The sequence below is a fragment of the Drosophila subpulchrella genome, chromosome 2L (genome assembly GCF_014743375.2).
Source record: "Drosophila subpulchrella strain 33 F10 #4 breed RU33 chromosome 2L, RU_Dsub_v1.1 Primary Assembly, whole genome shotgun sequence".
Lineage (NCBI taxonomy): Eukaryota > Metazoa > Arthropoda > Insecta > Diptera > Drosophilidae > Drosophila > Drosophila subpulchrella.
The window spans coordinates 21,370,606-21,384,942 of record NC_050610.1 but is presented as its reverse complement, the minus strand read 5'-3'; the positions used below and the strand labels follow the sequence as shown (position 1 = coordinate 21,384,942).

At 41.4% G+C, this 14,337-nt stretch overlaps 3 protein-coding genes across 5 annotated transcripts; 1 reads left to right on the top strand and 2 right to left on the bottom strand.

Moving 5' to 3' along the window:
- Positions 1–73: 73 nt before the first annotated feature.
- LOC119548848 (sodium-coupled monocarboxylate transporter 2) lies at positions 74–5,917 on the top strand. 2 transcript variants are annotated; one of them, XM_037856470.1, is made up of 10 exons: positions 74–328; positions 2,708–2,817; positions 2,871–3,026; positions 3,090–3,249; positions 3,835–3,900; positions 3,960–4,011; positions 4,069–4,136; positions 4,192–4,605; positions 4,659–5,350; positions 5,408–5,917. In XM_037856470.1, exons 2-10 carry the CDS (start codon positions 2,723–2,725, stop codon positions 5,481–5,483), a joined length of 1,779 nt encoding a protein of 592 aa, XP_037712398.1. In that variant the 5' UTR covers positions 74–328; positions 2,708–2,722; the 3' UTR covers positions 5,484–5,917. The 2 variants fall into 2 exon arrangements, with proteins under 2 accessions (XP_037712398.1, XP_037712397.1); XM_037856469.1 differs by lacking the exon at positions 74–328 and adding an exon at positions 1,195–1,665.
- LOC119548849 (metallophosphoesterase 1 homolog) lies at positions 5,726–7,566 on the bottom strand. The gene is made up of 3 exons (XM_037856471.1): positions 6,915–7,566; positions 6,349–6,853; positions 5,726–6,277 (listed from the first exon to the last, which is right to left on the bottom strand). Exons 1-3 carry the CDS (start codon positions 7,331–7,333, stop codon positions 6,098–6,100), a joined length of 1,104 nt encoding a protein of 367 aa, XP_037712399.1. The 5' UTR covers positions 7,334–7,566; the 3' UTR covers positions 5,726–6,097.
- A 199-nt stretch (positions 7,567–7,765) lies between these two features.
- Positions 7,766–14,329, bottom strand: LOC119546260. Of its 2 annotated transcripts, XM_037852419.1 has the most exons (10): positions 14,132–14,329; positions 13,296–13,459; positions 12,776–13,226; positions 11,240–11,645; positions 11,080–11,176; positions 10,383–10,539; positions 10,075–10,297; positions 8,731–9,207; positions 8,437–8,649; positions 7,766–8,369 (listed from the first exon to the last, which is right to left on the bottom strand). In XM_037852419.1, exons 4-10 carry the CDS (start codon positions 11,375–11,377, stop codon positions 8,145–8,147), a joined length of 1,530 nt encoding a protein of 509 aa, XP_037708347.1. In that variant the 5' UTR covers positions 11,378–11,645; positions 12,776–13,226; positions 13,296–13,459; positions 14,132–14,329; the 3' UTR covers positions 7,766–8,144. The 2 variants fall into 2 exon arrangements, with proteins under 2 accessions (XP_037708347.1, XP_037708348.1); XM_037852420.1 differs by lacking the exon at positions 10,383–10,539 and having other exon boundaries at positions 8,145–8,369; positions 10,075–10,328.
- Between the last annotated feature and the right edge of the window lie 8 nt (positions 14,330–14,337).

The window sequence follows — 14,337 nt, the reverse complement described above, 5'->3', positions numbered from 1 at the left end:
TGGAGAGGTGGCAAAAGTCTGACAATGACAATTGTGCAATTATATGTTGTGGTTGCTCATTCTAAATAGTTCTCCCATGAAGACCTGTCACTCGCTATTGATTGACTATTCCGATTTAGTGGCCAGAAGACCAAAGAGGAACATCTTTGGAACTACTAAATTGTGTGGAAAATACAAAGGTACTTAAGTGGTACCGCCATTCATTCATCTCGATAAACCCGATTGGAGAAACTACATTAGAAGAAATGAGAACTCTATTAACCAACGTGACTAAGACCACCGAAACTAAAACTCTACACTCTGATCTTATATAGCCAGTGATTCATACGTAAGTAAAACACTCGTTTCCTACACTATTACAAAATATATCAGTTTTTAAAATAGTGTGTTTCAGGAAACAAAGTTTTGATTCATGAAGAAAATAAGGAATATGTTTAAATATATATTTTGTATATCACAGAGAAACAATTCTCATGTTAGCTATAAAACTAGCTCAATTGGTATAATTTTTTAACCTTAGATTTAATTAAAGTGTCCAACAACCAAAATATAATACACCAATTTGGTATGATATAATATAACATTAATTTTGAGTGATTTCCGGGCTTACAAATTATAATTATTTGAAATACTGATATAACAATTTTCTTTTTTTTTCTGTTGAATGCATCTCCCATCGTATAAGTTCCGTTAATAGCTCCATTAGCTGATCGAATGGTCAAGTAACCACTCGTATTGACATAATACAATGGAGATTACAAAAGCCACGGGAAGCTCTCTCTTTCTCCCACCTCGTACTCTCGCCAAAATCCCTCCCCTCTCACAAATCTCACAGTTACACGGTGCCGCCCGCTCTCTCGGGTAAAATAAGTGGGTGGGAGAGGGAGCTTTTCGAACCCAGTTTTCGCATGGTATAAGGGCATGATGTATCCATTATAATGGAACTAAAACCCATTTCACAGCATTTGTATTTTTAATATATAGAAGGGTGTACAAAATGGTTTTCATAAATAATGAGTTTATTATCTCCTTTTTAATCATGCTATACAAAGGGTTCCTCAGTTCCCATAGACCTCCTATCTTATAGATTGGTTAATGGGTACACGAAGGTCGGGTACCTTGGTACTGGTATTCCCACTTGTTTTTTTCAAGCAGCTGGCCCAGTGCCTCTTTTTTTCGACTCGCTCGTACACATCAGTTGCAGTTCGGAAGCGGAATCGGTTGATGTTGTTGCAGCGGTTCGGACGTGGAATATTTTTTTAGTTTTGTACAATCGTATTTTCGACTTGAAAGAATCGGCATAACCGGGCAGAACGGACCGATAAAACTTTCCTTTCACTCTCGCTTTCCGCCTAGCGATTTACATATTTGGTTTTAGTTTTAATGTGTTTGTGTTCGGTGTAATGAAATAACCTTTATAAAACCATTCCAAAACCCATGGAATTGAACCGAATCCGTTGACCCTTCGTGCCACAAGACTATTTTCATTGCGTTTCGCGGATTTCTTGGTAATTCTCTCTTGCTGGCTGTTTATCGTGTGTTTGCTTTGGTGTTGATTTTAGTGCGGGACGCACAATTTTCCGTTCGGCTTTGGTGCTCCAGTTCTGAAAACCACCCCACCTCCGTAAACCCCAACGTTTGCCGGTCTTCAACAATATGGAAGCGGTACGTACTCACACCTTTTGCCGGTCCCTAATGTTAAATGCTATTCATGAGAAGCGGGGGACCCGGCATTTGTGTTACAAAGTCCAAGCCCAGGGCGATAATGCTGCCGGAGATATTGCGTATAAGGTTAAAGTCTCTTCTCCCCGAACTGAGATTTTGATCGGTTCCGATTGATCTTCGTACTAACCAGTCAATGAACTGAAATCGCAGACGTAATATCCCATTAATCAATTTTTCTGCAAAAAATCGTCTGCTCGGTGTTTTTACATAAAAGAGACAGGGAAACCCCAATATTATTAACAATACAATAAGATACCTGGCGAATGTCAAAGTATCCTGAACATGTTATCATCAATGAGCTTGTTATAGCAATTTTAAAATGTTTTATAATCTTGTATACGTTTGCAAAACAGGTCAAATAAATAATACATTGGGTAATGGGTTAAAGTCTCTAACACATTGAGATTGTCCACACCGCTTTGATTTGATATTTGATGAATAATAAGCAGGCACCTGCTGATAAGACCTGATTCCCATGACTCCACATGGGGAATTGTGGATTAAGAGACTAAAGGCTTCTATTTTTAATAACCCCCATTAGGCCGTGACATTTTGATGCCGGAATGAGCGAAATAAGGAGTATAAACTGAGATAAACATTTGATGGGGGTAATATATAAATAAACGAAGCGAGATAATTGTTATTAGCATGAAATTTAAAAGTTGTTATACTGTTTTTAAGAAAAGCTTTTTCCCTACAAGTTTTGGATCAGTTTTCAGTTATCCCATTTAGGTAAACTACAGCAACAACAATAATAAACTTACAAACCCAGACGGGCAATCATTATATGGTTTTAAGACCATTTCGCGCACTTGTTCACACAGAAGATATAAAAGTTTAGAATCTCAGCACCAGCTGATATAAAAGAGGGTTTGCATTATTGTAAGTTTGTAAAAAAAACTAAATGTATTCAGTGGGGACTATAGCGATAAATCTACGTACACATCTGTCAATAATACCTATAATGTATTTCTCCCGATAGGTGGAGAAGAAAGGCATGGAAAGCTACAGGTTCGGCAGTGTGGACTATATAGTTTTCCTCGGCATGATCGTACTATCCACCGGTACGGGAATCTATTTCGGGTGCATCAAGTGAGTGACCTTCAATTCCACAATGCATTGCCAACCGATTGTGTTAATTACAGGAAGAGCAAGAGGAAGCTCGAGGAGGCGGAACCCACTCTACCGACCACCATGCCAGAAAGGCGAAAGCACGATTTCGGTTCGGAGAAGATGAGCGAGTACCTGTTGGGGTCACGCAATCTGAAAGTTTTCCCCGTTGCCATGAGTCTGATAGCCAGGTATTGATGATGAGATAGTACAGCCTCTAGGAATCCCTGTAATCTGTACCCTTTTATTTCCAGCTATATATCGGGCGTCACGATACTGGGCACCACCTCAGAAATCTACAATTATGGCACGCAATATTGGTTTATAGCCATCGCAATCGTTCTCCAAGGCATAGCCGTCTCCTATGTCTACATACCCGTATTCTCGGCTCTTCAAGTAGGCTCTTCGTATGAGGTATATATAAATACTAAAAAGAAACTGATTTATTGATTTACAATGTAGTGATAGAAGAAGTAAAATACTTAAATCCTCAAGTGTCTATTAGGGAAGTTGTTTAAATGAGCTTTAAACGTATTTTATTATTTTATGAGGAATATTTATAAGGTTATAAGTCATGTGAACTGGGGAAGGAAACCCTTTTAAGCAGACATAATGCTGAAGAAATTTATAAATAGAAAAGATAGACTTTACTTCTTGATAATAACGTGACACTTTTAGTTGTTTCCGTCTTCCCCCTTTTACTGCTTCATTTATTAGCAATCAATGAACGGAAAACGTAGTGAACACTTTAATTAACTGAGAATCCGAGACCACCCTCCTCAAGTGGAATTTCTTGGACTTTGCTCTCGCCCACTTGTTGCGATGTTTTTTCTGAGTCTCCATGAGTCCGATATGATTAATTGCAATGTATTTTGCAGCCACTTGACAGTTGTGTTTAAGCAAGAGTCAAAATTACGTTAGCTATTTTATAGGCGGAATGCTTGCTATAAAATCTTAAAGGTAAATTATTATAATGTTTTAAAACAACTTCGATTTCAGTATTTGGAGATGCGTTTCCATTCGGTCATACGAAGCATAGCATCGTTTATGTTTATACTGGATGAGGTAAGTACAAGTTCAGATCGAGTTTTATTATTTAAATATACATTGATCACTGATTTCAGATACTGTTCCTGCCTTTTATTGTGTATGTGCCAGCTATAGCTTTGAATCAGGGTAAGGTGTATTTTAAATTTCTTAAAATACTCCTCTAATCTTTTCATAATATTGCAGTTTCCGGCATTAATCTCCATGTGATTGCAGTGGTCATTGTGGTCGTGTGCGTTTTCTACACCTTTGTGGTAAATAATTTGAAATTGATCACCCCAATAGAGTCCTCCAACTGTGTATTTCCAGGGAGGGATCAAGGCAGTGGTCCACACTGATGCCTGGCAGGTGCTGGTGATGTTCCTTTCCGTTCTAGCCGTGGCTGTTTTGGCAACTGTTTATGCCAATGGCTTAAATGTGCTTTTTGATGATGCCGCCAAAGGTGGTCGGCTGATCTTTAACAACACAAATCCCTCGCCATACGTTCGTCATACTGTTTGGAGCGTTCTTATCGGTGGATTCTCATACTGGACGTCTTTTAATGCCGTCAATCAGACCATGGTGCAGCGATACATGTCACTTCCCTCGCTGAAAAAAGCCCGTGCCTCCATGGCTATTTTTACAATTGGAGTGGCTGCCTTTGTCTCAGTTTGTTGTTATGTGGGACTGCTTATCTTCGAGATGTACAAGGACTGTGATCCTCTAAGTGCGGGATTAATAACGGTCAGTAAATAGTAAATAACTTGAAATCTTAGCTTACCTTTATTTCTTCACAGCACGACGACCAACTCCTTCCGCTCTTTGTCGTCCAGAGTGTGGGTCACATCTATGGAATGTCCGGATTGTTTATAGCTGGTATATTCGGCGCAGCCTTGAGTTCTCTTTCCGTAGTTCTCAACTCAACTTCCTTGGTGATCCTGGAGGATATAGTTCGCGGCTGCTTCAAGATGCAACCAAGTGAAAGGGCCTCCACCATTCTGGTCAAGTCAACTATCATAGTTCTTGGTTTGGTGGCCCTCTCACTGGTGTTTGTCCTGGAACAGTTGAGTGGAATCCTGAGCATTTGCACTTCAATGACGGCCATCGCAGCTGGTACCACTTTTGGCCTGTTTACCCTGGGAATGCTCGTTCCCTGGGCCAATACTGTGGGCACTGCTGTGGGCGGAATTGCCAGTGCTCTGCTCGCCGGTTGGATATCCTTTGGAACGCAGTTTACCATTGCAGCGGGAGAATTGAATTCTCAAAAGCTTCCCGTATCTGTGGAGGGATGTGTGGGCAATGTAACCCTTAGGGAAAACATATGGGTGGATGAGGAGCAAGTTTTCCCACTGTACCGGCTGTCCTACCACTGGATAAATCCCATTGGTGTGGCCACAGTCATCGTGGTGGGTGCACTGGTCTCCCTCGTGACCAAACCCACCAATATCAAGACTCTGGATCCGGATCTAATATCACCAGTGATTCACAGGTACAATAATTGTATGCTATGTTTAGATACTGAAATTAAACCCTTTCCTCCTTTCAGATTCCTTCCAAAGGAGTGCTTTACCGGTAGAAATCCTAATGCGCAGGCGCACAAAAACCTCCTGAACGTATCCTAAAACAGGCGCGCCATAACTTTGTGTGCCAAACTTAATGGAATTGATCGAGAATTTGTATTCCACACGCCCTGTTTTGTTAGCATAGTATGTAGTAGTAGTTGCTTTGTGGTAGTTTCCTTAACAAATAGCCTAGTCTAGTACAATGCGATCCAGTTATTGGATTGGAAAACACAAACCGAAGTACAGGAACCTATGAATCTGCATCTCAATCTCCAGAGTGCACAATCATTAGCGTAGTGTAATTATTGTATTATAATATAGCTTTATTTAATTGTTCTGTTCGCATCTGTTCTTCACTTTCCAGCTTATGTTGAAGCGTTATTTTTTTTGGCATTTCCGATTTGTAGTAAGCAGACTGTGTCTCATAATCTATTCCGTGTGACTTTACAAACATAATGTCTGTGATAAATTCAATAAATAGATCATACACACTGTCCGAATTGTTTACACCTAGAATATAGTCAAGCGATTGCAAAGCAGCAGGAATGATATGACCACTGTTTGGATCTGGGATCTGAGTCTGGAATCTGGCTGTATCTAGTCTAAACTAAGCCCCAATCAGGCGTAAATCACAAAAGAGGATGTGCCTCGTATAGGCTAGCTCGTACATACAACTAATTGACCTTCCGATGATCAGCGGCCGAGGATTGCCCTCTGCTTTTGATCCACTTCCGAAGCTGTAGCGCGATGACAATGAAGCAGAGTATACCAGCACTCAGGTAGCTGTTGAGGACAAACTGCTGCGGCAACATTTTGCATTTGGAAACCACGTAGTCGTCAGGGGTGATAGTGGCCTAAAATAAAGAGAAGATTATAAGTACAAGTTCGAAGGCTTACAATCATATAGAAGAAATATAATACCCACCAGCATAAAGCTGGGATTGACCTTGTTCCGCCAACTAAAGGAGGCCACTGTGTACTCATCGATTCCCAACCTATTGACACTGTGGCAAAAGTGATGTGAATGGCCGGCGAATGCCAGCCTGGGCTTAAGCAAATCGCCCAGCATATCCGTGGCATCCTTGGATAGGACATGGAAGCGCTCGCGGAAAGTCTCGATGTACGGCGCATCATGCTCTTCGCACATAGTATCCGAAATTCGATACGTCGGGAAGTGCTGCAGCAGTATCGGCTGGCTATATGGGTGCCGCCTGGTGCGGGCGCATTCCGCCTCCAGCGGATACTTCATGCAGTGCAACGTTCGCGAGATGTTCTTCAGCTGATCCTCGGCCTGGTTGCAAAACATGCAGCCATCGGCCTCCATGGCCATTGAGTTTATCACCACGAAATGTATCTGTTTGATGGTGAACAGGTTCACCGAGGAGTTGTTCAGATAGTTCTCGAAGCGCGTCATAAAGAAGGGATGCATTCTGAAAAAGATATTGGCGGGGATTAGTAAATGGCATGGAACTTGGATATTGATTGACTAACTTGTAGTGGAAGCCCACGTCATGGTTTCCCGCAACACTGATGAGCGGTATACCCGGCGGCAGGTGGAACATCTTTAGGTAGCGCCACACATATTCCTGAAACTGCTTGTCGCTCACCATGTCGCCCTCATCGAACAAGTCGCCCAGGACGAAGACCACGTCCGGCTGGAACAGTCGCGATGCCGCCTGGAAGGCGCGTGTCATATGCCACTCCCGGTACAGCTTGTCCAGCCAGTGGCCGCGATGGGGTCCCAGGAGATGGGGATCCGCCAGGATCATCGCCCTCAGCGGATCGTCCACATACTTCTTCCGCTTGATCTCCGGCCACTTGCACTTCTGCAGCACCACAAAGTCCGCCACGTACTCGCAGAAGATCAGGGCGCACAGCAGGATCACAAAGCAGGCGTAGAGAAAACGCATTTCGGGATTTCAAACCGGCTTCAAAAAAATAGTCGCCTACGATTTAAAATAACTTGGAAGTTTGTATGTTGCACTTGTTGGAGGCTCTAAACCAAGTGCCGCTTAAGTAGAAGGTATTATTTTAGTTGCACACCATAAATTGCTGCCAATTTGCAATTAAAACCATTTATTTCGTATATTATATTCATTAAACAAAACAATAACAAGATTCTCTGCTTCTTCTCCTCTTAGAGGTGGACAACATTCGATTATACCAGGGCGATAGCTGCGGTCGAACTCAAAAAATGATAACGATAACGGCCAGTTAGCCTATCGATAGCCCCGACCTGTAACGGATTTTTGAATTTTCGAAAACATATATTAGGTAATCATAGTTTTTCCGATTTTTCCCTGTCAATTTAATTTCCCATAATCAATACCAAAAACGTTTTATCCACTTTTTGACTAGCTGTGATTTATTACACATAAATATATGGATTCACATAAAAATTGAGCCTTATTTTATAGCAGAGATACCGAAGATACCGATTCGAATCGGCCGATCTCATTTGGTACTGGGCTTGGTGTGTAGTGTGCAAGTCTCGGGTTAGTTTCTCTCTATTGCTGGTGCCGAAATAAATAATGCTTATGCCTAGGTAAGAGTACGATAAGATAAATAGAACAGAAGTTTGCCAGGCCCTAAATGCAATGCGACAACAGAATCTATAGCTGATGGTGTCTTAATGATTGCACAGTGCCCGAGTCTTCGCCCTGGTACTAGGTCCAGGTCCAGCTCCAGATCAAGTTCGAGTTATTTTCCCATTTTCAAGACCTAGTTGTTAGTGTGTGTGTAGTAGAGAACCGTATTGCCTGGCAGCTGCCAGTGGGAGGCCTTCAATTCGATGAGCTGGAGAAGAGTGCGCCGTATGGAGGCCGCTGATTCTCCGGCATTCAAGAAGGCATCGCGAACGAGACCCATCAGGAGTTCCAGTTGCTGTGGCAGCTGCTGCTCCATATCCTGGCCAATGCAGGTCAGCACATAGAACAGGCACTCAATCTGGCAGAGAATGGAGGATTCACTGTATTTTACTTTCACTTAACCATAGTGTGATCTACAAACTCACCTCCGATAGAGATCTTATGGGTGGACGCACGCAATCCTCGCAACATTTGGACAGCAGACTGAGCAGCACCAGCGGCGGAGGAGTGCCCTCGTGGTGGGTGCGCAGTTGGATCTGTCGGCGCTTCAGCTGGCAGAACATCTCCGTGAGGAAGGCCATAAAGGCGGTGAATCGAACACGGGATGGCGACTTCATGCCCTGGATGGCAAACAGCAGCTGTATGGTGTTAGAAAAATCATACATTTTAAAGCTATCTTTGAGAAGATTTGGTTATTAAGCCAGAAGAATTCTTCTTACCTTCTCGCGCTCCTGATACCACTGACGGCATGTGTTGAGCAGCGCCTCCAAGAAGGTTTCCTTTTGCTCCCGGGCGATGATATTCAGACACAACCGCGAGATTGGCAGGGCGAAACGGCGACTCTCCACCGCTCGCTTGATGAACTGCGATGTCAGTTCCATCAGACAACGCGAGTTCAGTTTATTAGGATCCTCCAGAGCCGTGTCAATAAGCGCCTGAATGTCTGGCGTGAACTGACCAATGTCGGCCACCTCGTTGCCCAAACCCAGGCCCAAACCAGCCATTCCCCTAGTCAACGCATCCGCCGACGATAAAGACTTGGAGCGTTGCAAGGTATTACCATTCATATATGGATCGATTCCATTAAGATTTGCCTGGTAGGGCTGGCCATAGTTGTTGTTGAGCTGACCAAACTGATTATGGTTGGCCATTTTGTGACCTCTGGGCTCGGGAGCAAACTTCACACGATTCGTTGTCTGAAAATTAAAATGTTTTCGTATTAAAAGTATTTCTTACTATTTACAACTAATTTTTAAAAAATAATTTGAAAATGATTGAAAGATTTAGTTTTATCAAAATCGGAATAGTGTCTTTAAAGATTTCAGAAAGATTTTTAGGATTACAAAGAATTTATGAAACTCTTTCCGACTCTGGTATGAAAGATTTAGTTTTATCAAAACCTGAATTTAGTCCTTAAAAATTTTAGAAAGATTTTTAGGATTACAAAGAATTTTTTGAAACTCTTTCCGACTCTGGTATGAAAGATTTAGTTTTATCAAAACCTGAAATATGTCCTTGAAGATTTCAGAAAGATTTTTAGGACTACAAAGAATTTATAAAACTTTTTCCGACTCTGGTATTAAAGATTTAGTTTTATCAAAACCTGAATTATGTCCTTGAAGATTTCATAAAGATTTTTAGGATTACAAACAATTTATGAAACTCTTTCCGACTCTGGTATGAAAGATTTAGTTTTATCAAAATCGGAATAGTGTCCTTCAAGATTTCAGAAAGATTTTTAGGATTCCAAAGAACTTATTAAGTTGTTTGGTATAAAGTTATTTTCGACTCTGTTATGAAAGATTTAGTTTTATCAAAATCGGAATAGTGTTCTCCAAGATTTCAAAAAGATTTTTAGGATTCCAAAGAACTTATGAAATTATTTAGTATGATTCTTTACGAGTGGAATGAAAGTGTCCTTCAAGATTTCAGAAAGATTTTTAGGATTCCAAAGAACTTTTGAAATAATATACATAGAAATGCTAAGTAAGTCGAGTCATTTCATGTAGTGACTCTTCAATTTCAATGCAAAATTTTGGGTAATAAATGAAAGTAGAGCTTACGTGCAGTATATTGCCACTGGAGGGCGAGTTCATGAGCGGCAGCTGACCGCCGAGTTGACTGGGACTGATTGGATGCGTCACCAAGATCGAGCGATGGTGGTTGGCCTTCAGACCCGGCATGTTGCCCAGGGAGAGTCCGGCCTGGCGGCGATTCACGTTTCCATACTGACCCAAAGCCGGAGCTACGCCGGGACCATTGGTGGGCGGGAAGATTAGCGACGAACTGGAAGAATGTTGTAGACTGTAGTTTAGCTCTGCAAGGAGACGGGAAGAGGGGTAAACAATGGCATTAAATGACTTTGCTTTACCGATTGCTGAGTGCCTCGGCCGGTGCCCCGGAGCTGCCTGTCATTGTGAACTCCTGGGCATTGACGTTCAGCTTGTTGGCGACACCACCGGCCACACCACTAGTACCATCACCACCGCCACCACCACCGGCTGGAGCAGCCAGCTCTCCGCGCACATCTGATACAGAGGGGCAATTGGGTTTTTTTTGGGGGGGTTTGGGATACCCAAGAGAGTATGTGATGATGTGAGGGGCAGGACAACATTGTGTGTGGAGGGGGCGGAATGTACAGGGTATGAGACAGAGATATGAAAAGAATCAAAAGAAAAACGTGGTCTCAGTAAGTAATCGTTGGAACTGATAAGCTGGCAGCGAAATGAACAGAGCAACACGAACTGAGCTCATCCTTGGATGAGATAAGATCAGAAGCTATACTAAAGGCATTGCAGTTTCTTAGTTAGGGCAAAAATAATGTTATACCTTATAGGAAACAACTCTTGTTACATCTATTCTTTGAAAAATAAGTAAGTTAGTACCTTCCTGGTTTATATGCATACATCTACAACTGATGGTTCTGATTTAGAATTATTCCGATATAAAGCCAATAGTTCTGATATTTTCTATAAGTAATTGATTTTTATAAGTTCTGTAGCACCGAACAACCCGATTAGCACCCAAGCGAAGAGGAGAATTTACAAAGAATGACTAAAACAACTCACTTGGAGGTCTGTAAATATCCATGGCGGGTTTGCCTCTCATCTGTCCGGTTTGATTGCCAGGCACGTTGAAAGCCAGACTTCTGCGTTTGTTGATATTCTGAAACCGAAAACGCAAATATAGTTGATTTACGAAATCAATATGGTTGGGTGGAACACTCACCTGTTGGTTCGAGGTGCGCACAAAGCTGCGTTCCCGGGAGATAACGCCGGGCTGAAATTCGGGCGACTTGCGCACCTTTCGCGGATCATTCTGTTGGCCATTCAGGCTGGCCTGGGCCAGTTCCACTTTCTCAGCCATCTCGCGACTTTCGAGTACTGCTTCTGCTCTATTTCAATAAACTTAATTGACAATGAAAGCCTAATCTTTGGTGGATTATCCTCCGTTTAATCGGTTCACAACTGGGTTTCCGCGGAATAAACGTCTAAATATGTGGCTTCAGTATTTGAGTAAATTTGTACATATCACAATAGTTGGTTTCCTTTCCTTCCTTTGTCGAGTTTGAGTTCTCTTCTTAATACGATGTAAGGGATATGTGTTCCCTGTTTTGCAGATTCAGATTGCGGGTCTGAAATGCGAAAAGAAAATGAATCGTGAGAATCCCAAAGCTTCAGCCCTGAGCCAAACCCAATAACATGTTCACCTACTCATACATCAAGTAAAGATACACAAAAACTGTTTACCAAGATACGAGAGGGGGCCTCAAACTACTTGATCTCTTCGAGCGAGCGGCTTTAACGCCGAGCGTAGGAGTTGCATCTGGTTTTGGGGTCTCTGGCTAGAGCACTTCGTCTCCGAGCATGACATCAGCCCCCAGTAATTCTGATTCTGCGGCCCACAAGGAGTCCGGAGTGAGTCTCCGCGAAAGATACACACAGCGAAGTACAGTCCGACTTCCAAAATTGTAGCCCACAAAAATACCACTAAACTTTGACTTCTTTTTTTTATTTCATTTATTTGTTTGCGAATTAATAGAACTTACTTTGTGATCCAAAGAATTTCGCTTTATAATATGGTAATGAGTAATTTTTTTTATGTGCCTATACAAATCTTGACTTCTGGTTAAAAAAAGTGATAATATATTTAATTCCGCTAACATGACTTGTTTGGCACTTTAAATTCAGAGGTTCAAAGGTAAAGGAAAATACTATTTTTTCTTTTTCTTTTATTTTTTTGAGAACTAGTTGAATTCACATCAAGATAAAAAATGCGGTTTCAATATGAGTAATATTTTTTAATTTGCCTATATAAATCTTGACTTCTGGTTCATTAAATTGATAATATATTTAGTTCTGGAGTTTTACTTAAATGTCAGAAGCTTAAAGATACAGAACAATCCTATGTAGGCTATCTATTTCTTTCTTTTTCATTTATCTTTTTGAGAATTAATTGAACTCACATGATGATAAAAAAAATGCGGTTCTTAATATGAATAATATTTTTTAAATTTATATATTTATATTTTTTGACTTCTGGTTCATAAAAGTGATAATATATTTAATACTGGAGATTCACTTAAATGTCAGAAGTTCAAAGATGCAATCCTACATAGGCTATCTCCACTGTCACTAGGTACCACCACAACTATGTGAACTTGCCTCGTTAATTGCTCGACAGTCTATTCCCAGATTAGCAAACAGAGTGTTCGGAATAAGCTGGGCCCCATCTGGGATTATGAATCAGCGCTTGGATACTCACCTTTTAGTGCAAAAATGTTTCTTCCAAATTGTTTCGTTGTTGCTGCCAATGCCGCTTGAGCTTTTGTTTATCTCACTCTATAGAGTATATAGATGGGTATTCGTCGATTCGATTGTTGGTTGCGGGCTGCAGCTTAGTTGTTCGTATAAAGATATTTATCTACTTCGTAGATACGCTCTTTCGTTCCTCGTTTAATAATGCTTGGCATGCGCCGAGTCGAGCCATAAGCAGTGTGCAAAAATAATTAATATTTCAAAGCGACGATCCACGCCTCGATATTCCAAATACGCAGGAATACTAGATGGTCATGGATTGCGTACTTCCAGATACAGAGATACTACAGATACTTTGACAGTGCCAGCGGCGAATGCAAAGACACACAGATAAACACACACACGCACCGTGATCACAATTGATTGTGGTGCTGTTGTTGTTGTTGTTGTTCTGCCGGCTGCTGTGCGAGCGAGAGGGCGCGATGAGTCAAATGAGCGGGTGGGTCGTGGTCATTAAGTATACGCACCGTTGGTATCGTCTATTTTTGGTTTGTCGCTTTGTGCTGCTTGTTCTCGGCTTTTGCTCGTTTCGTCAATTATTACAATTCCGTTTTGTTTTTTTCTTTCGCGTTGTTATTTTCGTTCGTTTGCTTTTTGTGTGATTCTTCTCTCTTTTAATGCAGATCGCTCGCTATATATGGTTGTATATTATAGTTATTGTTCGGATTACTCACACGCACACACACATACGATCGGTCACTACACGCATACACCGCCCAAAAGTGGGGGATTATTAATTCTTATTTATATTTTCATATATATATATTATTAGTTCATGTTTGGCCTGCACGCGCTGTTTGTTTTTGCCCGACTTGTGCGCCGTATTCTTTGGCAATTGCCAAAAAATTGCTCACATGTTCCGCCGCATCTATGTATATTTATAGTATATGACAGAGTGATGACTGTATCGCAGCACTATGTGAATATACCATCTAAAAACCTATATGCAGTTGGCGTTGTACTTCCGTTTCCGCCAGTCAAAAACAATAACATCGTACGCGGGGCAGCAAGAAAAAACAAAAAAACGTACTCTTTCTCATATTATTGGCCTGATTTATTTAGCATTTTAGTGGCCGCAGCGGCAATATGATTTCCGCTCGCAAACTGTTTTGTCTATTTTTAAATAGAATACAAGAAAGAATTCGGGGGGGAAACTTATGTACTTGGGTATGAATCACATAATGGCAGTGGGGTTTAAGATCCCGAATTGTTAGCGGAGAATAGAAAGGATTTGGGTTTGCAATTGGATTCTAGATTTAATTAAAATATATTTAATCTTTAGGTTCTACTTGTTTTTTGTTACTTTAGGTTTCTGGGGTTCGTTGCTGTCGATCGAGACACTATATCTGCGGGGTATATCTATTTATCGATGTACGCCGTACTATGTAGGCATGTATATTCGCACGTATGTATGGATGTGAGTAACGCGGCTGGCTGCTACACTGGGCGCAGGCTTTAACTTAAAAATTAAATCATCGGCGCGAGCGATCAGTTGAAGACTAAAGACCT

What these genes read in the sequence shown, in the direction of transcription:
- LOC119548849 (XM_037856471.1), bottom strand. Translation starts at nt 7,333, where the DNA reads ATGCGTTTTCTCTACGCCTGCTTTGTGATCCTGCTGTGCGCCCTGATC. An exon ending in GACGTGGGCTTCCACTACAA is followed by an intron (nt 6,854 to 6,914) that starts GTTAGTCAATCA and finishes TATCTTTTTCAG; the next exon opens with AATGCATCCCTTCTTTATGA. An exon ending in TCAATCCCAGCTTTATGCTG is followed by an intron (nt 6,278 to 6,348) that starts GTGGGTATTATA and finishes TCTTTATTTTAG; the next exon opens with GCCACTATCACCCCTGACGA.
- LOC119548848 (XM_037856469.1), top strand. An exon ending in AGCTATAGCTTTGAATCAGG is followed by an intron (nt 4,012 to 4,068) that starts GTAAGGTGTATT and finishes ATAATATTGCAG; the next exon opens with TTTCCGGCATTAATCTCCAT. An exon ending in TAAGTGCGGGATTAATAACG is followed by an intron (nt 4,606 to 4,658) that starts GTCAGTAAATAG and finishes ATTTCTTCACAG; the next exon opens with CACGACGACCAACTCCTTCC.
- LOC119546260 (XM_037852419.1), bottom strand. Translation starts at nt 11,377, where the DNA reads ATGGCTGAGAAAGTGGAACTGGCCCAGGCCAGCCTGAATGGCCAACAG. An exon ending in GGATATTTACAGACCTCCAA is followed by an intron (nt 10,540 to 11,079) that starts GTGAGTTGTTTT and finishes CCTCTGTATCAG; the next exon opens with ATGTGCGCGGAGAGCTGGCT. An exon ending in CCATAAGATCTCTATCGGAG is followed by an intron (nt 8,370 to 8,436) that starts GTGAGTTTGTAG and finishes ATTCTCTGCCAG; the next exon opens with ATTGAGTGCCTGTTCTATGT.